Below are 24286 nucleotides of genomic sequence, written 5' to 3' on the forward strand. Positions count from 1 at the left end.
TGGGCGCGCCCCGCGCCGCTGTCACACGTGCGCCAAACAAGCTGAGCAATGTCCCTTTTGATTGTCGCTTAGCAGTGGAGACCACGGTCACGACGTACTTTTGGCGTACTTTTGTCTGCAGCCCCATCGGCCCCATCCGTTAGCTGCGTAGGTTTCATGAAAGTAATCTTGGGTTTCATGGCTCGACGCTAGTGACCTCTATATTGAACTTCATCAACGCGCTAGCGACATCTCGCAGGAGCCAAAAGGACTTGGCATTATGCAGTGAATCATTCAAACTTTGCAAATCATTGGCAACTTTGCCGAAAACATAGGCGGCGGAATGGGGAGGGCACCGGGGCACCGTGCCCCCTTTGATCTTGACCTTTTTACATAAGCCCTATGGGCGTTGCATGGAAAGAATTTAGAATGGGACAAAAGGTCGGCAGTGCCCCCCCGGCCCCCCCCTTCATTGAAGGTGTTCCGCCGCTACTGCCCGAGAACGCCGATGTTCCTTTCGCACCGGGCGTCGGTTCATCACAGGTGTTGGTAGGGCTCGAATGGCACAGTCAAATAGCACAGCCATTCTCCCTTAATAAGCACTACCCCCTAGCCCTCGCCACCGAGAAGATGGGGTTCGGGTGTCGGCCTCGACGTTTCTTTTTAAGGTAATTGCTCGGAAGGCGCTGGTATAGAGATGAAAGCTGGCGCACTTGAACATTAAAGACGGATCTTCACACCGACCACATTATTAGGTCAGGTCAGTCTGGTCAGGTTACTGACTTGGGACGTCGTAAGTGAACTTCTGCACGGCCCTAAAATGTCGCAATTTAGTCCGAAATGGCGAGGGGCGGGGAGGGCAGAGTCCATCTACCCTCCCCCTAAACGGCATCTGATGAAGAAAACCGATAGGTTCGACGAGCATTAAAAATGCCCTAATTATTGCCGAGTCTAGGCAGTACCATGCCCACGATCACGACACCCATCTGTTCATATGCCCATCGGTGAATAGCGCGTGTCAGCCTGTGTCCGGCTGTTATTGCCTGCGGTTACAGGTGCGTCATCAACGTAACAAAGAGGTACGACGCTTGTGATATCTATCCTGAAGCACCATGAAATGTGACATCCGTAAAATGTACAGTAGAATAGTTAGTCATTGCCCATGTAGAACACATTTATGGTGAGTGGTGACATTTATTTCCAGATAACAAATTTAACAAGAAGGATAAGGCTATGGCCACTGGCCAGTAGCCTTATCCACATGGCCACATGCGAACAAAACAACGTCACACAACGAATCAATGCCAAAAAATTAAAGGCATTTGGCCACACTGCAGCGCTCGTCTGCGACGAGCGCCAGGCCTCCTGCTGGCAGGCCAGCGAGACGGGTTCCGAAACTCAGGGACCACAGCCCGGGTCGTCGAAACCATCAGGCAGGGCGAGGGAGGATGGAAGATGAGCGAGCATATCGGCGCGATAGGCTTCAGTCAATTGCTTAGTGGGACCGAGGGCGTCCGTCCGTTGAAGACAGGTGGTCGACGGACTGCAAACAGCGTGCGGCGGTCTTCTCAAGGCTGTCCGATGGGCCGCTGGCCCTAAGCAGCGATAAATCACCTGCCAAGAAAACAAGGGATCAGAAAATTGACTCCCTCCTTTTAAGTCCAAAATGCTTTTTGCTCAAGCACCTCAGGGTCAGAGCCTCAGAGGAAGCAGTAATAGAGGCCTTCAGCAACCTCACCAAGCTATTCAGAGTGATAACAGGATGATGCCTCAGGTCTGAAGACTTTACCGGACAGCTGGCGGAAGGCATTTTCCAGCAAATGGACAAAGACCTGCAGTAAATGTTCTCATGAGCATGTGCCATATTTTTGTTTGGATTGATGAGAACTGATCATTCCATATGCAAACCAGTCCGTGCAAGGTTCTGAACAACTTTTTATAATTTCATCATTAAAAATCAACTTGAATATTAAAAATTGTGGCACATAAGTAGGCTTTCAAGCTTCACGGTCCGGGATACACATCACCAACAATCACCACATGTACGAGTGCTATGAATTCAGTGCCTTCTTGGGAATATTTTCCTATATTTAAGATAAAAAATTTCATGGATAGGTATGCCAAGATAAAACACAAGGCAATAACAATAATTTGAAGGAAGAAACAGCAAAAGTATCACCACACAGTACCTACTTATAATAAATAACTGTGAATATAAATTGGGAAATAAAATGACAATATTGAGTGGCCAAGTATTTTAATCCTTACAAACTTCAGGGGACAGCAAATCTAATGAAGCAAAATATTGCATTTTAGCACACATATTCTGACACAACCAAACACTAAATTGAAATGCTCTTCTATGAAGTAGGTACTCCAACTCTGAAGACTTTACCGGACAGCTGGCGGAAGGCATTTTCCAGCAAATGGACAAAGACCTGCAGTAAATGTTCTCATGAGCATGTGCCATATTTTTGTTTGGATTGATGAGAACTGATCATTCCATATGCAAACCAGTCCGTGCAAGGTTCTGAACAACTTTTTATAATTTCATCATTAAAAATCAACTTGAATATTAAAAATTGTGGCACATAAGTAGGCTTTCAAGCTTCACGGTCCGGGATACACATCACCAACAATCACCACATGTACGAGTGCTATGAATTCAGTGCCTTCTTGGGAATATTTTCCTATATTTAAGATAAAAAATTTCATGGATAGGTATGCCAAGATAAAACACAAGGCAATAACAATAATTTGAAGGAAGAAACAGCAAAAGTATCACCACACAGTACCTACTTATAATAAATAACTGTGAATATAAATTGGGAAATAAAATGACAATATTGAGTGGCCAAGTATTTTAATCCTTACAAACTTCAGGGGACAGCAAATCTAATGAAGCAAAATATTGCATTTTAGCACACATATTCTGACACAATCAAACACTAAATTGAAATGCTCTTCTATGAAGTAGGTACTCCAAAACAAAAACAAAAACGCAGGTAAAATCGTTTACAAATAGAAAATGAACGTTCTATGAACAAATAAACAGCATATAAAATTAAATACCTAACACAAAAAATAAATTTTCAAAACCGAATATAATCACAACATACCTATATGAAACAATAAACACACAAAACAGTGCGGAGAGCATTTGTTTATGTGCGCCACCAATGTCAGTACAGCATCATATATGTCTCTTTCACTATAGGGCCTTGTCTTTCACGTAGCACGTACAAGATAAACCATAAACCAGCACGTAGCTTGCAGTGATGACGTCATGTCCCGTGACGTAAATCGACCGCCGACGTCATAAGTCTGCTGGTAAATAAACGGGGTGCGAACAGAGCTCAGGAATCAACCCAAACCCGCTGTTCGGACAGAGTTCTGTTAACACAGGCCTAAAAAAAAACATCTGACATGTTGGAGTTGCCAAGGCCAAAGCAAAATGGACTTCAACTTGAGCCAAACCAAATTGCTGGCTGGGCAACCTGTTAGTAACCTATTTGATGTTAATGTCAATGTGACGTTGTAACTGGTGAAGACGCCTATCAACATAGGTGGGCACCGTTCCCCAAAATTGTAACTTCGTTACTCGTTCCTCCGTTCCCTCAAAACGTGACTTCCGTTACTCGTTCCTCCGTTCCTCTGTATATAATGTAACGGAAGTTCTTTTAGTCCGTTACTCCGTTACAGCAAAATAAAAAACGTTAAAATGTTGGGTATTTCAAACATTTTTGAGACCATTCTGACACAAACTAAACCTACCGAGAAAGCGGAATGCCCACCAAATCTACCAAGACAGTGGGCACTGATTGGACACTAAACCTTGGAACGTCTGGTGGTACTGATGCGCATCACTTGTCCCCGGCCAGATGCCGGTTGCACTTCACGAACACTAGACGTTCCAGGTTGGCACCTGAGAGCATAGGCGGCGGAACGGGGGGGGGGGGGCACCGGCGCACCGTGCCCCCTTTGATTTTGGCATTTTAACATTAGCCCTATGTGCGTTGCATGGAAAGAATGGAACAAAAAGTCGGCAGTGCCCCCCCCCCCTCCCTTAATTGAAGATGTTCCGCTGCCACTTTCTGAGAGGGTAGCCCTTTTTGCACGTAGCACATCTTTTCCCATTGAGAACATGCGCTCTACTGAGGCGCTTGAAGGGACGCCCGTGTTGAACTTTGCGAACACATATATACTGCAACGCCGGCTCATTGCGGAAGGCCAGTACACTGTACACTGAGGCCATCTCCCGTCTTCAAGTCAGGGCTGCTCAATAATCCACTATTCCGCTGCTGCATTAATGTCTGTGGGTTAGCTGAAAGATCAACCCGCTCGGACAACGAAAAGTAACGGAGGAACGAAGGAACGGACTAAACTGTTAACTTGTAACGGAGGAACGAACAACCAATGTAACGGAAGTTACTTGGTCCGTTACCCTTTTTAAAATGTAACGAGTCCGTTCCTCCGTTCCTAAAAATTGTAACGGCGTTCCGGAACGGAGGAACGGAGGAACGGATCGTGCCCACCTATGCCTATCAAGGGTTTAAGCGTGAAAATGACACAATACCCATTGAAATATTAGGAAGCTGCAGATTCAATTTATTTCTTGCATTCGTCATTGCAACTGAGCCCAAACAAATTACACTCTCCGAAATTGAAATGTAAGCAATCAGCTGGATTTGGATGCACACATCAGGGAATTTATGCTATTACCAAAAATAAATCGAAAGTTTTCAACATTTTTTTTTACTTTCACATCATTTCTCTAAATTTGATGCAGTATTTTTTATGGAAATTTTATGAGTATTTCATCAAACGGTGTGCTTTATTTTTTAATTGAGAGGGTTAGAGAGGGTCAGAGCTATCCCTTCAATTAATTTATTTCCCTTTCTCTCCTTCACAATTCAGCACATTTCAAGAATTTGGTACTTACTCAGTTCTTGCGCATTTGTTGCAAAATAGACGCTCAATTTTCTTACCGATGGCATGCCGATTGCCGATGGCCCGATGGTGTATATTTTTGCTTGATTTTTGCTGTGTATTTTGATTTAGGGCCTTGATTTTCGCAATTTTGATTTCCAGTGGCGCGGGAACTTCTTCCAGACTGGGGGGCTACACCATAATAGAGGTCAGCCTAGGTTACCCTCAAATCTAGTTTTCTCACCGGTTTTAAGCCACTTATTTTTCACACTTCAACTTCAACCTAAGCCTTTTCAACGAAAAAACGAAAACATTTGCAAAAAAGTGAGGTATTCCGTCTCAGCTGGGTGAAGAACACTGAAGAAACTGTGGTATTGACGGAATCGGGATTAAAGGTTTTGATATACCAAATGAGTTCAAGTTGCCGAGCCAGTGAAAGAGGTGGATTTTTCACTTACATGCTTTCTTCCTTTGTGACCTAACAACGCCTAATTTGGGGAGGACAAGCTGCCCCTATGGTTCGTGGCCTTATGAAAGTTGTGGGGCACCGCCCACACGGCCCCAGAGTTGTGGGGGCAAGCTGCCCCCAATGTCCCATGGTTCCTGCGCTTATGCATATCATATGCATCTATGAAATGATGTCTGTAGATTTCCCATTTCGATTGCTCCAGTCGGAGGGGCTCAACTACATTACAAGCTCCGTAGCCAAAAAGTTGGATGGGCTCATCCAAGGCAGTATATACCGGCTCATCAGCCTCCGCTAGCCGGTGCGGTTCCCACTTCCCGCACAACTGGCAATTTCTATTATTTTTTTTTGTACCATGGTGACACTGTTGCTGCCTCTTATTTTGTTGCTGTTGTTGCGAAATGCGCCCGAAGGGCACCTCTCCCAAACTGAAATGGCCACCATGTAATAAGAGTTTTTTTGGATTGCGTCATATCACAACAAATTGAATTGAATTTCATAGGTACACTGGGAATTTTGGCATTCGTAGAGCAGACGTCACACAAAGCTTTTGTAACCGAGGGAGACTGTAGGCTTGTAGGTGTAGGTTATAGGTTTGTAGGTTTGTAGGTCAATTGTAGGTGTAGGTGAACTGGGATAGCAGGTTGCAGGTTTGTATATAGGTAGGTTAAGGTCAGTTTGGCAAACTAGGCTTCTGGAATGAAAAACGGAAGCATAAAAAATTGAGTCTTCATGACCGTATTTGGGCATAAATATAGACTCTAAATCACCTATCGTCTAAAAATAAGCCAGTGTTTCAAGAACGAACATGCCTAATGTTGAACAGAAATGTTGGAACTCTCTACTGAGCACAATAATATTGCTTTAACTCTCGCCCACACATGTCATTTTCCCATCCTAGAACGTGCATGGGGGGGGGGGGGGGTTGCCACCACCCGCGCCATTTCGTTCCTGTTGGAGATAGAGCTTCGCGGTAAAGACCAAAAAGATTCTTTGGGAAGATACGAATCCAATGATACCCAGTTTTACCTTCTCAGGTCAGTCATTGACCTTCCAATTATTCCCTGGCTGGCCTGTTGTGGTAACTGTGCATTATTGTCTGAGACAGCAGTGCACTGCGCTAGCACAGTGCCTGGTGCCAAGTTAGGGCCCTTACCACACCATTCCATGTGAAATCTGTACAGCACCACTATAAAGCTGTACTGCACCAGTGCTGACTGACTACACCTCACCTGCACTGATGGTATCTCATCAACATTGCCATGCTTTTCAGGCTGGTAAATTTAACCAACTAACAACCGGTTTGATATTGCAGGATTGTCTGATGGCTGACAACTGAGTTTTAAGCCATGAAATGCTTTGTGAGAAGCCCACTTCAACTTCACCATATGTGGAGACAGCAATGGTCCAGGCCACTCTCCACACATTCTGCTCTGCTTCAGGAAGTGAGGACGAGGTTCGCTCCCAGTCCTACAGGTAAGGCTGCTCAGTGCACACCCAGGTATGTTATGTATGATGGGATGATTGTTGCATGATATGTCTGTCACTGACTTATGACTTTGATGTGTCTCTCCCCTTCCTCAATACACACAATCCCCATTTGTTGTCCCTCTCCTTCTGACTGACCCTGGTGGTAATGTGACCCCTCCCCTCTTTTCCCTCAGGTGAGCTGCACCTGGGCAGTCTGCGCTCAGCACTCTACAACTACCTGTTTGCACGTTCCCAAGGTGGCAAGTTTCTGCTGAGGATTGAGGATACAGACCAGACACGCACAGTGCCTGGTGCTGTGGATCGGCTTCTACACACCCTGGATACGGTTAGTGGTGCTGCTTTATAGCGATGGACATTTATTTTTACTCTAGTAGGTTCCGCTCTTTTGGGGCTAATGTGGATGTGGACACGTAGAGCGTCGGTAATTCGTTCTCCTGTCTGTGGTACGCCTGGTGTCAGCTAATCGCACCTCTGTTTCCATCTCCGGCCGCCAGATGGGTCTGCAGCCGGACGAGGGGCCGGGCGTGGGAGGTCCGTACGGCCCGTACACCCAGTCGGAGCGTACCGCTCTGTACCGGGAGAACGTGCAGCGCCTGTTGGACAGTGGCGCCGCCTACCGGTGCTACTGCACGCGCCAGAGGCTACAGCTACTGCGGCGTCAGGCGCTCGGCCGCGGCGAGAAACCGCGCTACGATAACCGCTGCCGCCACCTGTCCGAGGAGAAACGAAACATGCTGGAGGAGCGAGGCGTGTCGCATGTCGTCAGGTTGAAGGTGAGTGGTGAGTTCACACTGCTGTTTGCACGTCGCTGGAGGATTGGCCAGACTGTGGCTACTCTGGTGAGACGTCTGGGAATAATGGGCATTAGGCATCCATATAAATGTGTTGCTGTGTTCAGCCATGCATTATGAGGCTCTATTTAAGTCGTATTCTGTTTCTAGTTTTACTGGGAAATCACTTTATTTCCGTTTCTTGCACCGGTCACGTCGCATATTTCGCCTCACCCCCGTTCTGACGTCGGTCCATGACTTATGCACCGTCTTCGTAATCCCGTATAAGTTTTCTGTCTCGAGCGAAGCTGTGGACTGGACGCTGCACGGCGGACTTTTGCAAGCTGCCCGCAGATGAACACAATCGGCGTGGCGGGTGACCATTCGTGCATGGTTCGAACCAGTGGGAAAACCGTCTGTTGGCCTCTCAGCTGTCTTTATTGGTGTCTCAGGCCGGGCAGAGGGGCACCAGGCTTGGTGCGGCCTGCGTTTTTGGACTGACTTGACTGTGGCTGTCTCTGTTCATGCAATCAGCAGGTCACTTTCGAGTTACCTTGCTTCAATTACTGCTGCCGTCGCCGAACTTACTTGGCATTCAGCGTTCAGACACATCTTCCGATATCCTGAATGTAATGTAAATGATCCGTCATGTACCAAACGCGAATATCTCTCTCCTTCCCCAGTTGGAGAACACGGACACACCTTTCACCGACCTGGTGTACGGCGAGGTGACGTTCGACGTAGCTGCCCAGGAGGGTGACCCGGTGCTGATGAAGGCGGATCACTTCCCCACCTACCACCTGGCTAACGTGGTGGACGACCACCTGATGCGCATCACTCACGTCCTGCGCGGGGTGGAGTGGCAGGTCTCGACGCCCAAACATATCGCTCTCTACCGGTAAGACTGCTCCTCGGGCTGGACAATGGTAGGCATTGAAGGAGGATGAAGGTTACTGTAGTGCGCTGCTATTTATCATGTTTTCAAAACCGTGAGCACATCTGTACCGAAAAAAGTGTTAGCTGAATATATGTTGGAACTTAGAATCAACGGATATTTTTGCATTTGGTTCTGATTCATTTATGGTCCATGATCGCTATGTTTAGTTTTTTTCCCAGCTCTGCCTGACCATTATCGCTCTAAACTATCTCTTTTATGTCCTGTAAGACCCTATATCTTTTCCTCATGCATACATACTCCGGCACCTCCCCCTACCTCCCCTGCCGCCAGGGCGTTAGGCTGGGATCCACCCCAGTTCGCTCACCTTCTTGTGGTTATCTGTCCCCCCCCCCCCTGCCGCCAGAGCGTTAGGCTGGGATCCGCCGCAGTTCGCGCACCTACCCCTGGTCACCAACCCGGACGGAACGAAGCTGAGTAAGCGGCACGGGGACGCCTCGGTCGAGTCGCACCTACAGCGGGGAGTGCTACCCGAGGCGCTGCTCAACTACGTATGCCTGGCTGGTGGAGGATTCAGGGAGCTCGACCAAACGGCGCTGACGAGCGCCAGGGAGCTGACAGAAAAGGTGGGGAGAGGGGAGGGAAAAGTGGGGGGGGGGGGCTAAGGAAGAGAGGAAGAGAGAAAGATAGAGAGAGAGACAGATGTGAGGGAAGGAATGTCCCCATCACTGATATATTTTGGGAAGGAATGACAGCTGGGAATAATGAAGAGATGTTACAGAACAAATGGGGAGTGGCGCGAGGCAAGCGGGAAACATGATTCAGAAAGGAGGAAAACTGAACAGCTGAGGAGAGGGATAGATGGGCCAATAAAACATCCGCTATGACATTCTGTCACAGTTCTACCGAGCGTTAACTACTCTACCTTCATCAGGTGAGTCGACAAAAACATCCACCGTGTCATTTTGTCACTGTTTTTCCCAGCGTTAACCACGCCACCCTCACGAGTACTCTCCCCGCCTGTGCGATCGCCAGTTTGAGCTGAGCCGGGTCAACACGTCCTCGTGTCGGTTGGACCCTGAGCGACTGCGGCGACTGAACCTGCTGGCTCTGAGGCGTCGGCACCAGGACAGCCAGCACCGGGAGAAGATGTGTGACCGGGTGCGGCAGCTGGTCAACGAGCGGTTCGCAGAGAGGTCAGTGGGGGGGGGGTCAGAGGTCATAGGGAGAGGTTAGTAGGGTCGAAGGTCATAGGGAGAGCAGCCTGGTCAGTCGGGTCGAAGTTTACAGGGAGAGGTCAGTCGGGTCGAGTTTATTGTTTATCATTGATTGTTTATTGAACACTTAAAAACTCATCCATACAACATGGCTATTCTTGAGTTCGTGTCATAGGAGGTGAAAAAGTAAATACAAGGGGATGGTGACGCAATCAAGCACACATAAAAAATATTTAGCCCACAAGCACGCATACTTTCTAAAATTGGCCCAGACGCCGTTTCACATTCCTTTTAAAAGCGCCCGGTGGCTGCTCCCTGACAGCGAGAGGCAGGGCATTGAAAGCCGACACAGCACGGTACAAAAATCTCCTTCGGCCGGACTCGGATCTTATCCGTGGAAGAGCGAGGTCTGCGTCCTGCCGTGTGTTGCGCTCTCTCCCCTCTCCTACTGTGGAGAGCTGCTCGGCGATATCCTGAGGAGCGCCGGTCACCAACATGCGCTTGAGTAGGCACAGAGTGTGGTAAGTGACCAGTTCACGAGCCGGGAGCCAGGTGAGAGTTCTGAGTGCGTCACTCACGCGGTCATGCTTGCGCCGCCCCGTGATAACTCGTGCACCGAAGTTAATTACCTTTTGAACACGAGACATGTTTTTGGCGACCGCAGTACCATAGACACTGATACAATATCTCACGGTTGACAGAACCAATGCGTTGACAATAGTGATGAGAGTCTCTTTCGGTAGTCTATATCTGGCATGACTAAGACCTATAAGAAGACCAGTGCATCGTCCGACAAGCTGATCTATATGGTACTCGTAAGACAGTGTGCGGTCCTTCACCACGCCCAAGTTTTTGACGCGACCACTCTCGTGGATGGTACTGCCGCTCACGGTAAGGGTAACAGGCGGAACACCTCGTAACATTTGGCGCGTACCCAAAACTATAAGCTGCGTCTTGCTGGAGTTCAGTTTCAAGGAATTTTGCATAAGCCAGCGATGCAGGGTGTTAAGTGCACACTCCATGCGATGAACAATGATGCGATGTCACTTTTTCTGCCCGTAACGAGGAGCTGAGTATCATCAGCGTATTGAACGATGGTCACCTGGCTCTCTACGTACAAACTGATGTCGTTCGAGTACACGGTGTACAACAAAGGTCCGAGCGAGGTACCTTGGTACACTCCAATCGGGTTTCTCATCGGTTTGGAGGTCACCTGTTCGTTCTGTGGCGAGCTCATCCGAACGTATTGAAAATGATCCGAAAGATAACTTTGGAACTACTCAGTGTTCACTCCATAAAGTTCAAGTTTTTGAAGCAGTTTGGCGTGATTCACAACATCAAAACATTTACTCAGGTCTAACAAGACAAGAAGACAGATATGACCCTGATCCATGGCCTGATGGACGCGATCGGTAGGCAATTTGAATAAGTGCCGTTTCGGTAGAATAGTTTCGGCGAAAGCCATGTTGGGCGGAAGCAAGAAGGCAGTTGTTGACGAAGAAAGAGTACAACTGTTCGTGAACGTGACAGTAACGAGTGTTATAGGGAGAGGTGAATGGGGGTCAAAGGCTAAAGGGAGAGGTTAATTGGGGTTAGGGGACATGATAGGTTGTATTGCATATGAGGTCAGTCGGGAAGGACCGTGCGGTTTAGGTCATGAGAGACCAGTGGGTTGTAAGGCCATGGTAGATGTCATATGACACATGAGAGGGGTCAGATGCAATTAAAGGAGATCGGAGATGACAAAGTACATTGTGGGAACATATGAGTGTGACCCATGAAATAAAAATGAAATTACCTGAAATCAGTTTCGCAAGGCGTGCACTATTTATAATAGAGAGTTTGAGCTCAACTCAAAGCCGCCTTTGGTGTTTAACTGGGGTTTATTTGCGGACATGCCCTTCTTGCATTGTCATTTTCGTTACGTAAGTTGACTTTAAACGCTTGGTTTTGTGCCCATGCTTGGACCAAACTGACAGAACTTAATCCTTTGAGACGAGTAGGCGGTGGGCAGAAGGCGGACAGCTCTCAGCATCCTGTCGACGGAAAAGCTAATCATAGCTCAAAATCCCGTCCCACCATGTCAGAAGAATGTTCAGCAGGCTGGTTATCTGGTGTGGCCGTTTTTACACCGACCTAGCCGCGGATCAGTGTCAGAGGAGCGCTCTGAGACTTCTTCCGAGTCAGTTTGGCTGCCATAGCAACCAGCTCAGTCTACCGATCATCATCTATATACCCTGCATCATATCGTCCCCAATGTCCCCAATCTGTCCTCTGCATTATCCTCGATAGGTAGCTTAGTTACTGGCGTGGTTACTGGCAATATCTGGTGAATTTGGATGACGAGTTATATCGATTTCCTCCTAGGTTGAGCTCTTGTAGGATTGTTTGAAGTCTGCCTTCGTTTTTTTTTTTCGACGAATGTCAAATATGAATGCCACTCTTGTGGTCCACACTAGTGTTGCTAGGCGCATTTCGGGGCTGCTGATGAAATTTCACGGCCATTTTCTCGGTGGCTGAAGGTAAGCCCCACTCCTCACATGATAAAAGGCTCGCCCTGTCCAACAATGCGCCAGCGGCTAATGAACTGGGTGTGGAGCGAGCGACGCCGGTTTTACGGCGGCCAGTGTCCCAACAAAGCCCGACAACGGACGAGACAGGGACTTCAGTAGGACATAGGAGACGGTCGGCTAAATTTGACTCTGAATGGGCTGGTTTGATTCTTTAATTACTGCTCGGCGTTGAGCAGGGATCTTAAAAATACTGATTTGTATGGACACAAAAAGCCCTTATGTCGCTCTAGAGTCTACTCTAGTCATATGTTGATTTGATGCAAGTATGAAATTCACAGGAAGGAATGCTGACTGGCGACATCTTTTTTATTAAAAACGAATGCTGCTGTCATCATTCCATTTTTTTTTTTTTTTTTTTTGCTACTGAATCGCTCAGCTTTCACTACGATGACGACATCCTCTATGCCGTACTACGAGCTGCCGTTCAAATCACAATCAGTTTCTGTCAACAGCACGTCGGGCCCTGAGGTGGTTTCCAATACCACTTCCATATCATCTGACGTACAAACATGTTATCTTCGCCTTCAATCGACGATGCCCTCGGGGCTTTAGCCTGGAGGAAAGCCTCATATCGACTCAGTGATGTGTATGTGAGTTGTGACTCTCTCTCTCTCTCTCTCTCTCTCTCTCTCTCTCTCTCTCTCTCTCTCTCTCTCTCTCTCTCTCTCTCTCTCTCTCTCTCTCTCTCCACAGCAGCGGACCACCACTAGCGCCTCACGTGCTTACCGACGCCTACATAGACCGTGTGCTGAGGTGGTCGCTGGACAACGCACGGATCGAGTACCTGTCGGATCTTGTGTCGCGGGACTTCAGCTACCTGTGGGCGGTGCCGGAGCGACTGAGGGACGACCAGATGCCCGTGGAGGACCCAGGTGAGCGGGAGAGGGAGGGGGTGGCTACTTCTGTCCGAGTGGGAAGGGAACAGAGACAGTTTGGGGTTGATGGAGAGCTGGGGAAGGGAAGAGCTAAGTGATAGATGGAAGGAGGGAGGTGCGAGTTCTTCTACGCTTGATAGTTGAGGGAATGGGGACGGAGAGGCTGGCCGCTGGGTGCGAATAAGCAACCCTCCCTTTCCCAGATGAATGAGGAAGGAAGAAGTGAATGGAGAAGCAATTAAGTCACCAATGCCATTTTAGTGGGTGTTTAAGTAGGTCATGTTCATCTAATGCGCATTCGCATGAGGTTCAGTTACATAATTATACTCGTATTTGGCCGAGGAACACCTGTAGCAAGCGGATATTATGCCTAAATCGTCGTATGTATCCCAGCACTAAGATCTCAATCGAGCCCCGTCACGTCAAACCCCCACCTAACAACAGTGTCCTGTGTTCCATCCACAGCGGGCACGCTGTCAGTTCTGCTCGACCGCTTGTCCGGCCGGCCGGAGGATTCACTGACCAAGGACGAGCTGGTGCCCCTGTTCCGCGCCGTGGCCGGCGAGAGAAGAATCAAGTTCAGCGCGCTGATGAAGCTGCTTCGATTGGCGCTCAGTGGAGTGGAGGTGAGAGTGAGTGAGTGAGTGAGTGAGTGAGTGAGTGAGTGAGTGAGTGAGTGAGTGAGTGAGTGAGTGAGTGAGTGAGTGAGTGAGTAAATAAGTGGGTGAGTGAGTTTTTGGTCAGTGAGTGAGTGAGGCAGCTAGTGAGTGAGAGTGAAGTCTGGTGAGTTACAAACCAGATAGGACACAACTCACCAAACCTCCCAGTCACTCTGTACGAGTCGCACGCGCCCAAGTGACGTGGTTAAATGTCAGGGAGGGGGTGCTGGAAATCACGTCTGCAGGGGTCATCCAGGAATGGAAGCTCGCCCGCCCCGCCACGTCGCTAACATGAATGGATCGGTGGCACGTGGTCGGTCTCTGTAATAGGGTGGGGCGGTCATGGGTCGGACCTGGGCGCGCCCTGACCCGATCTTAACTCTGTTCAGTCACGCGGTAGCCGTTTGTTAATTTAGTGGCACCTTGCTTCTGATGATTACATTTCAATAATTGAGTTTGGCCTTGCCACACATTTCACTGGCTTTCGAACGTATGCTTATTCGTAACATGTTATCTGTTTGTGCGCGTAGAGGTCTAAATTTACTGTTTAGTCCGAAAATTTGTCAATGTTGAACTATATTGAGCTATATTGACGGCCATGAATATTTTTACATGGCTGGCTTGTCTGTTTGTATCATCAATCGTAGTTTGTTACGGTATGTAACTAACGATTGTAGCGGAGTCCGTTTTGTTCTGAACCCTGTGAACCTTATTTCAGGAGGGACCCGGCGTCGCAGAAATGATCGCTGTTCTCGGCAAGGAGGAAGCCCTCCAGAGGATCTCAACTTCGATCGCTCACGCGCCCAGCGAGCATGCTGCGCAAAGCTGACGGCAAGACCACTTCTGTTTAAATGATTGAGAGACTGCCGGGACGTATAATGTTCGTATTTGAGGCCCCCGACGCCCTGGGGGCCGGAGCCACGCTGTTACGTGCTGATTAATGTAAGGATGTGATAACGGTAAATAAACCGAGTGGCTGAGCCCGCGGATGTTATCGATACTCTGCCGGCGATGAGCCCGGGCGGCGCGCTCAATGTTTGGCCGGGGCGTATCTCATCGGCCCGGCTGGGTTCGCCTGTGAAAGATGTATTTGGTTATGGCCGGTGGGCTGATCGAGTGATGTCTCATTCAAGAGCTGTCCGTAGATCAGCGGTCTGCATTGGTGCGCGGTATTGCGAGAAATACTCTAGCCCTAAAATAGTTTTCCGATTGGTTATTTGATTGACACTATGAAAGACACGGTACCCCGGTGGAGTAGTTGTTTACGTGAATTTTTATGTAATTTTAAAGCTTGGTAAATGGATGACATCGATATCGAAGGTGACAGGCATAATTCGGTGCGACAAATGCCGTGAAATCGAGCTTTTGCTCCTCAAATGTGAATTATGGCGTCATCTATCACCAGAAATTGCCCTCAGTCGCCACATAATTGAATGATAAGCACAAGCTATTATCTGGCTAGTCGAATAGCTGTGACATCCAGCGGTGATTCGGTGTCATGCTATGTTTGCAATGGCGAGAGTTCATTCAGAAATGCTGTCGCCTGTTACAAGTTTTTTTTTTTTTTGCGTGGAAACACAGAATAGTTTAACCTCAACACCTTTTGCTTGGCGAGTCTCAGACTAAGTTCGCAATAAAGGTGAAATCTTCTATGTTTTTGCTACAAATCTCAGCTGAGGGATTTCAATTACCTGGGCTCCAAAATACTGAGAATAGGACGGCTTCCCAGAAGTTACAGGCTGTGTGCGTTTAACGCCCTCAACTCAACAAGCTACAACCCCCTCCGGGCGCGCTCCCCCAGCAAGCAGATAGTGACGACAAAATATCCAGCACAATCCTGGCTGTCAACGCTGATCATTTTGATCATGTCTTTAGGCGTATGAATTACGGTAGTCTTAAGTCTACCTTCAGGCGTATGCAGCCCTACGTACAGTCTAGTTCTACCTAGTACCTACAGTCTATATTGAGGCGTGTGCCGTGCGGCACACTCTATCTTCAGGCGCGTGCAATGCGGTGCAGTCTATCTTCAGGCGCGTGCAGTGCGGTACAGTCTACCTTCAGGCGTGCGTAATGCGGTACAGTCTACCCTCAGGTGCATATACTGCTGTACAGTCTACCTTCAGGCGTAGGAAGTGCGGTGCAGTCTACCTTCAGGCGCAAGTAATGCGATACAATCTGCCTTATACATATGCGTGTGTGAAGCGCTAGTCTACCTTTGGACATGTGTACACTGTACGTACACGGTACACGGACATGTGTAGTACGGTACAGTCTGCCTTCACCAGACGCATATGTATAGTGCGGTACAGTTTTTCTTCAGGCGTGTGTAATGCGGTACAGTCTACTTTCAGGCGCGTGATGTGTGCTACAGTATGCACCTTTTTGCGTTAGCTTTTGACCATTGCGCCCATGCATTGGGCAAAACATTTGTACATACACATTCGCCATATAGATGGCACTACAAATGGGCGGTTGGTCACAAAGAATTACCATTGTGCGAAAGTATTCGGCGATCCTCCTCTACAACTCGACATTGAGCGAATAGTTCAACATTGTGCAAATCAAATCGTCAATGGTCTAAACTATTCGTCATTGAAAGCCGGGAATTCATGATTGACCAAAACCGTCTATGCATTTTTCAGCATTCAGAAAAACAGATCAGCAATGATCAAAATTCAAAATAATTAATCGCGTGCACTGACGGCCGCAGAGGGCATGGAACAGCTCATGGGGCCCAATCCTAGCCATTTCCCTCATATAACCGAGTGGACGATGGAACAAGCACACGGCGGCCGATGAGTGTTCACTGATTGGAGTCCGAGACCGACCTCAGCCGGCACACCCAGCGTAAATTCGGCTCAGCCCGGGAAGTCACCACGTTTCTTTGGGCGTAATTCCAACACCAAACAGGTAGTACATATATAATGCGGTACAGTCTACCTTCAGGGCTGCATAGTGCGGCATTCTACCTTTGGTCGCGTGTAGTGCGGTACAGACTACCTTTAGGCGTATATGTGTAGTGCGGTACAGTCTACCTTCAGGCGTATATAGTGCGGTAGAGTCTGCCTTCAGGCGTAGGTATGTATATAGTGTGGTGCGGTACACCTTGAGGTGTGTGTAGTACGGTGCACTCTATACCTATTCAGGCTTGCGGCAGCATAACTTCAGGAAGGCTTTGGAGTTTTTTTTTTTGCAAATGAAAAAAGAAAAAATGAAGGAACGGCTTTCCGAGACGAGTGTTAGTTTTTCTTATGTATTCACGGAATTCTGCATAGCGATGCCTATTAAGAGCTGCAAACTAAAAAATCCTTCCAGTTTCTCGAGTTCAGCTTGCTAGTCCAAGCCGAACTGGGTGGCTCGGAAATTCCGAAGCCATTAATCTGAGCAGCCTTTCGGATATTCAGCACTTCAACTCGACAAGTCTCCACGCCGTCTGCCTCCTGCTGAAAACCCGTTTCAGTTTCCCAGAACATTTCTGAATCTGGAATCGTGCATGCACGTCGGTTTCTATTTGCCTATTTCGTCTGTGAGGTGTGTTATGTCCGCTGTCGGCTTTCACAGCAAATAGCGGTAATTCAACTGCTGAGTTCTTCGGCCTTACTTTTTCTCTGACGCGTGAAATCGTCCAATAACTCTTGTTTCGTCTGAGCTGTAAGGATTGAAGCCCAAATGTGGTCATTTCATTATGAATCAGCAGAGAGCGCAGACTATCCAATACATTTCGGCTTGAAAGTGACTTCACAGTGCACCATCAATTCCAATTTCCAGTACAAAAAAGTTCAAAGGAAAATAACATGTATGGGCATGAAATGGAGGTGAAGCATTTATTTCACGCAAAGGTCATCATTTGTCCTAGGTAGTACATGAGTCTTGCACATCTCAAAGCTTCCCTGCCAAATCCATTTTAACCCTCGCCCGTATTGGTGTTTTTCCAGCCGCGAACGTATAGAGAGGGGGGGGTCCGTTGGACCCCCTTGCCCTTTGGCCCCTGATCCAGCTAGAGCTTCGCGGACAAACGAGCGTGTTGCCCGTAACGAGAGGAAGCCGATGATACCCAATTTTAAGGTCCTAGGTCATTGATTGACCTTCCAGGTCAGGTTAATGACGCAAAAGTTGGGAAGATCGGGACCCGTTAGAACGTCGTAAAGGGCAACTGCTATGGTTTTTCGGGGTGCTAATCACGAATATCATGTTAGTTTTGATCACAGATGATGTCTTCATGCATTTAGGTCGGGTCAGATCAGGTCAGGTTAACCAGCAGAGGTCCTGCCGAGCATTTGTAATAGGTGTCAACCGCCTTTGACAGCTTCGTAAAATGTTACGAAGGCACCAACACTACTTCGTAAATGTTCATATGGTTGCTACATTCGAATTTAGCTCCAAAAACTAGTCATGAAACATGTAAAACTCGAATAAGTGAACCGAGGTCATCAAAGGTCAATGACCTGACCTGACCTTCAGGTGATCTTGACACCCACCCTAATGCATGGGACCAACATCATATCACATGTTTGAATGCTTGAAACCACGAAAAGACTGCAAACGCGCGGCAAATGCGAGCCGACATACCTACGCCGAATCGCGATTCCGGCCAATATGGTCTCGAAAAGTAGGTCACATGTCAAAGGTCATTTGGGTCAGGTTCATGGAATTTTAAGATAGGTGTAAAATTGATCAACGCGAGGGTACTGAAAGTTTCGTCGCGATCGACCGCTCTTTACGCGAGTTATTCGCGAAAAACCGAGGAGGGTGTCCGTTCGACCCTTCTCCCTTTGTGGGCGAGGGCTAAGCCACCTGTGTTGCAGTGCTTCTACTAAGAATGGTGCTCGGGGCATACCTATCAAGATACCTAATTGGCGATTCAGGAGCCTACTCTTTTCGTATCGAGCAATTTTACGATAGTAGCTCCTAGAAGCCCCACTTTGAGTTACCTAACTCAGGCACGAAGCCAGGATTCTGGTCAGGGAGGGGTCACAGGTCGCGGCCTAGTGTCTTATCCCCTCAAAAAAGGAAAACTCCTCGAATTTGGTCCTTTTTTGGGGGTGCAGCTGTTGTTTTTTTTTTTAATTCTATTTTTTTTTCGCCTTCAGGGGGCATGGCCCCCGTGCCCCCCCCCCCCCCTGGCTACGTCCCTGACCTACCTAGGCACTGGAAAGAAGGAAAAAATCGTGTTAATAAGGGGAGAAGAAAAGTGAGAACCGTTCAGTTTTGCTCGTTACAGGGCGCGGCTTCAACGTCCTGAAAACCAGCTGCTGCGCTGGAATCTGAGCCGATTAGGGGCGATTCTGGCGGATAGAGAACCTGTTTCATTTGCTGGGCATCAAAGCGGCTCACGGGGTGGCTCGCAACGGGATGGATTTTTAGCTGTCCGCTTCTCGCATATATGTGGGCCGGAAGTAGCTGCAAGTGCCTGCTTCGAGTGAGCTCAAGTTTAGGTTAAAGGAAAAGGGCCACCTTTAACATGGGGATTGAAACTGAGATAGCCATCTTGTAGCCCGTGTCCGAAAACCTATCTGTCTACCTCCTTACGGCCGATTTCGGCCTCCATTCGTAGTTATCGGCAATTTTAAAAGAAAATACCCCAGGAATGCGTCCTTATCCCAGGAATGCGTTCTTCCGACAATACAGCCACCCGCGGCGAGGCTTTGGTTTTTTACCAATCAGCTCCAACCAGCTCAGCTTTAACCAATCAGCTTATCTGACACAATCCGACGAGTCTGTCTTCTGAACGCTGATTGGCTTGAGTGTGACGTCATCGCTATGCCATCATACAGTAGGTGCCGTAGAGAGTATCAACATAGTACCAATATGTTAAATAGTTTTAAATACTTTTTCGCGAATTGTGCACTTCTGGCACCAGTTTTAAAAAGAAAATGAAAAATAATAATGTCAAAATGAAAAACAACGATATCTTCATATTTCACGAAGGTGGCCCTTTTCCTTTAAGGCACACTGCGTAAAACGTTCCCACCGATCAGAAGTTGATTAGGATCATTAACCCTCGCCCCGTTTGGGGGGGCAATTTGCCCCCCCCCCGTGGTTTTTCCTGAATAGCCGCCAAATTTTCAGTACCTACCTTCCCGGGCATCAATTTGACACCTTCACACAAAATTTCAAGTTTTAGGTCACCTTAGGTCAGGAGTTATTGAGGTCAAACTGAGGTCATGTTCGAGCAAAATGAAAAATGAGCAAAAAACATGCAATCTTGAAACGCTCACCAAATCTACAGTTACCAAGCAATTTCACAGTTTTTTTATATGGTCATGTAGACAAAAAGCGGCGCTACAAACCTGCTATCTCGGATTTTCAAATTTTTGGGTTTTTGACCCCCAAAAATTCAAAAAATTGATTTTGAAAGAAAAACTAAAAAAAAAAAAATCCAAAACATTTTTCGAATTTCGAAAAAAAAAAACGGAATATACGTGATAGTCTCTGCGCTCTTCTAGACTATATACATACCAAATTTCAGATCGATATCTCGTTTTTTGGCCAAGTTATAGCGAAAAAAACTGTTCAAAATGATGACGTCATATTTTTGAACTCAATTTCTAGCGATTCTAGACCACGTAGGGCAAACAAAGACCACCATTGAACTCCCCGTGACGAGCTGCATCGAATCGATACCCATTTTATGCAAAAATATCAACTTTGAAATTTGACCTAATTTGACCTGACCTTGACCTGACCTTGACCTGACCTTCACCAGAACATAATCTAAACTGACCCCAAAGGCTGCCTGACCCACATAATCGTATTTGGCATATAAAATGGACCATAATACATGCATCACATGATATTTTCATATTGGGACCCTCAGTGACCTGACCTCTGTGACCTAACCTGGTATCACTGACCTCAAATAGCAAAATATGTGTTTGAAGAACATTTCCTCATCGATGATTTTCAATGAAATATATTTTACTCGATTTTACAACGCATTTCTTGAAATGCCTGTAAACGGTGAAAATTCGTCTTTTGACCTGACCTGTGACGTCACCGGTTTGACCCAGGTCAATGAAATTGGGTCACAAGGTAGTTCCCTGATGGGGCTATCCAACACCGTTTGCCTCTTGTCGCTAGGTTGCGTGGTTCTCGAGATCTTAGGGGGGGTGGCCAAATTGCCCCCCCCCCCAAACAGGGCGCGATGCTCGGCAGAACCCAACGGGGCGCGGGTTAATAATGCGACCTCTGGTGGTTATTTTCTGACTTGGGGCATGATTTAAATCAAATTGCATTAGTGCAATGACTTTCTAATAAAATAAAATAAAATTGCGTAGATGTGTCATTTTTCCTTATTTCTATTCTCCTTGTATAGCTAAATCTCATTAGCATGCCTACTGCCTAATAACTTCAACTAATGTAGGTGTTTGAGAAAATCGTCCTTCCTAATGACAATTGCTTGCAAAAGCTGCTTTCATTTCACAAGCTTAAAGAAAGATAAAAAGATAACACTGATGCTGAGTTCCACTGATCTTCAAATTACAGGCAAAGAGAGCCGGTGTGGCGACTGAAACTACGGGCGCATTCCGAGCAAACCCAGCTCTACCTAAACAATGGTGTCTGTTGCCAGTTGCGAGCAAATCCAGCTCCACTTATCCAATGGTGCACCGTCGCACGTCCACCGCGCTCCAATCTGGGATGCGCAAACATCCCTATCGGCAGTCGGGCAGTAAAAATGTGAGGCACTTCCTATCGGAGTCTGCGAGCCAGGTGCGGTTGCCATAGTGCATGCCTGATAGGCCTCGTAGCCCATCCCCTATTCGGGGACGCTGGTATGTCAGCCAGGATGCAGGTAGGGGAGGGGGGGGGTCTCTGAGGCTCGACAATGGACACTGCTTGCCTGTTAGCACGTTAGGAGTGTCGAACGATGGCCGATAGTGCTATCAACCTGGCCACTTTGTGTAGTCTGTACACACACATCATCGGGCGGGCGGCGTGGGCTCACCACGTGCTTCCGCAGCCTGGCTGAGGGTTTAGTGCCTTTAGAGCACCCCATGGACCGTGGGCTCATCATGTGCACCCTGTGTACGGGCCGTGGGCTAACGTACCCCACGGCCAGTGGGCTTAGCACGAGCGCCCCGCGGGCCATCGTTGTCCCACAATGCACGGCAACGGAGGGTGGCACGGGAGACGCTTATGTAGACGGCCGGCATTGTTCTCAGCGTTTATAGCTGCGCAGCGAACTGCTCCCGAGAAGCCATTTGAGCTTGTCGACTCGGAGCTGCGGCGTCGGCGGTGCTCTTTAGAGTGTCAATAAGCGGTCATTGGACACGTTAACGCGTAAGCGAGGCCGCCAAATGTGGCAGAACTCTGACTACCAGGAATTATCATGGGCAATGCCAATTGATTCTATAATAGTAACTCGCAGGCTTTTGGTTCACTGCCATGAAAATGTTGTGCATACGTGTGACACACACGTCACACATACCATTCGGCATTCACCTCTAAAAGCGCTCTCAGACTACAGGGTGTTTCATAAAGAATGTCAATTTTAAATTCGCCATATTAACCATATAAAACAATATATTTGCATAATTTACAGATTCACATACACCAGAAGACTTGGACATTTGATTTTTGTCGGTTCAATTTCCTCTATCTAGACAAACGGTTCCACGACAGTGAAGATCAACGCACTATCGGGCCTGTCCATGGATATGGCGCACGGCCCGGAGCACTTCTTCTCAGTCCATGGGGAGTCAACGAAGTCTTGCTCTAACTCTGAAATGAACTCTAAAGTGAACTCTTAAGTGAAGCCGAAACTTTCTCATCAATTTGGAGATGTTCTTAACGCTTCCGAGCTGTAACAATATCCATGCCTGCTGTTCTTTCGAAAATGGCGTATTAATCCTTTGAGCACGGCGAGCCGCGAGGTGAACCCGACATATCCGGTTCTGATAAAGGAATGACAAAAACTTTGGCATTGAATGCTATTTATTTAAAATGTCCATCAATTTTCAACAATGCTTGAAAGTTTGCAAAACATTTTTTATTTATGAACTCCCAAGTTTAAAATTGACATTCATTATGAAACACCCTGTAGACCTCTATACAATATAATTGAATATCAGATTATCTTTGCATCTTGTCCCATTGACAGTTTTTTTTTTCTTTGACAGGAACACAAAATGCACAATATTTGACGCTTAAAACTTCTTTTTTTCATTTTTGGCTCCATCAATGAAGCTATATTTTTAAGATAATATACATTTTTGATGGTATGATGCTTGTTCGTTAAAAATATCATCAGCATTAAGGGCTGAATTTAGATTTTATGGCCCACGACATAGACCTCTACATACCTGGACTGGACACTCGAATCTGGCGAATTGCATAGTGGCCCTAAAAGTAAAACGTTGTATCTCGGGAACTAGGTCAGGTACGATGTTGCGGTCCTCACTACTGGACAGCCCTATTCATCAAAATTTAGGGCATACGTGTGTTGAAGCAATACCATGTAATAGGCCACCGTGAGCACGTGGCGCGTGAGGGATGTTTTCGAAAATGGTGCATCAGTATCTCTGGAACGGCTGAACCGATTGGCCTGAAATTTGGTATGTAGTCTGGTACACCACAGTCAACACTACAGGAAGATCGAAACTTGGTATACCAGTGCACGTGCGCACGTGCGTACCCCTTTTTTGTATCTCAGGAACCCCTCGACCGTTTGGGATGAAATTTGGCATGTAGCCAGATAACACATAACTGATAATGACGCACACTCGATACTTGGCCTTTCGGTGCACGTGCGCACGTGCGTACCCCTTTTTTGTATCTCAGGAACCCCTCGACCGATTGGGATGACATTTGGTATGTAGCCAGATAACACATAACTGATAAGGACGCACACTCGATACTTGGCATATCGGTGCACGTGCGCACGTGCGTACCCCTTTTTTGTATCTCAGGAACCCCTCGACCGATTGGGATGACATTTGGTATGTAGCCAGATAACACATAACTGATAATGACGCACACTCGATACTTGGCCTATCGTTGCACGTGCGCACGTGCGTACCTCTTTTTTGTATCTCAGGAACCCCTCGACCGTTTGGGATGAAATGTGGTATGTAGCCAGATAACACATAACTGATAATGACGCACACTCGATGCTTGGCCTATCGGTGCACGTGCGCACGTGCGTACCCCCTCGACCGATTGGGATGAAATTGAGCATGTAGTACACACCACGGTACACCACACAGTAAGTTTCGGCAAAAACTTAAAACTTGGCATATTTGTGCACGTGCGCACGTTTTTTATCGCACCCTTTTGTATCTCAGGAACCATTGGATCGACTGGGATGAAATTTGGTGTGTAGCCAGGTACCTACCGCACATGTAGCTGTATCGATCGATCGACAAAAGGCATGCACAATGTTTATTGATTCAAATTTAGATACTTATGAGTCGAAGAAACCACGTTTGTGCCG

The 24286-nt window shown here is 47.4% G+C and overlaps 1 protein-coding gene across 1 annotated transcript; it reads left to right on the top strand.

Moving 5' to 3' along the window:
* The first annotated feature begins 4977 nt into the window (after positions 1–4977).
* LOC122389201 (probable glutamate--tRNA ligase, mitochondrial) lies at positions 4978–15105 on the top strand. Its single transcript, XM_043380981.1, has 11 exons — positions 4978–4998; positions 6690–6850; positions 7039–7190; positions 7360–7638; positions 8319–8533; positions 8864–8900; positions 8974–9156; positions 9566–9726; positions 13014–13192; positions 13661–13821; positions 14573–15105. The coding sequence occupies exons 2-11, from the start codon at positions 6724–6726 to the stop codon at positions 14681–14683; spliced, it is 1605 nt and encodes a 534-aa protein (XP_043236916.1). The 5' UTR covers positions 4978–4998; positions 6690–6723; the 3' UTR covers positions 14684–15105.
* The last annotated feature ends 9181 nt before the right edge of the window (positions 15106–24286 follow it).

Source organism: Amphibalanus amphitrite, unplaced genomic scaffold (genome assembly GCF_019059575.1).
Source record: "Amphibalanus amphitrite isolate SeventyFive unplaced genomic scaffold, NRLGWU_Aamphi_draft 000347F_arrow, whole genome shotgun sequence".
Lineage (NCBI taxonomy): Eukaryota > Metazoa > Arthropoda > Thecostraca > Balanomorpha > Balanidae > Amphibalanus > Amphibalanus amphitrite.

Bases quoted from the DNA above. Each gene is read 5' to 3' on its own strand.
- LOC122389201 (XM_043380981.1), top strand. From the start codon at position 6,724: ATGAAATGCTTTGTGAGAAGCCCACTTCAACTTCACCATATGTGGAGA. The intron at 8,534-8,863 runs GTAAGACTGCTC...CCCTGCCGCCAG, and splicing joins AAACATATCGCTCTCTACCG to GGCGTTAGGCTGGGATCCAC. The intron at 9,727-13,013 runs GTCAGTGGGGGG...CTCTCTCCACAG, and splicing joins AACGAGCGGTTCGCAGAGAG to CAGCGGACCACCACTAGCGC.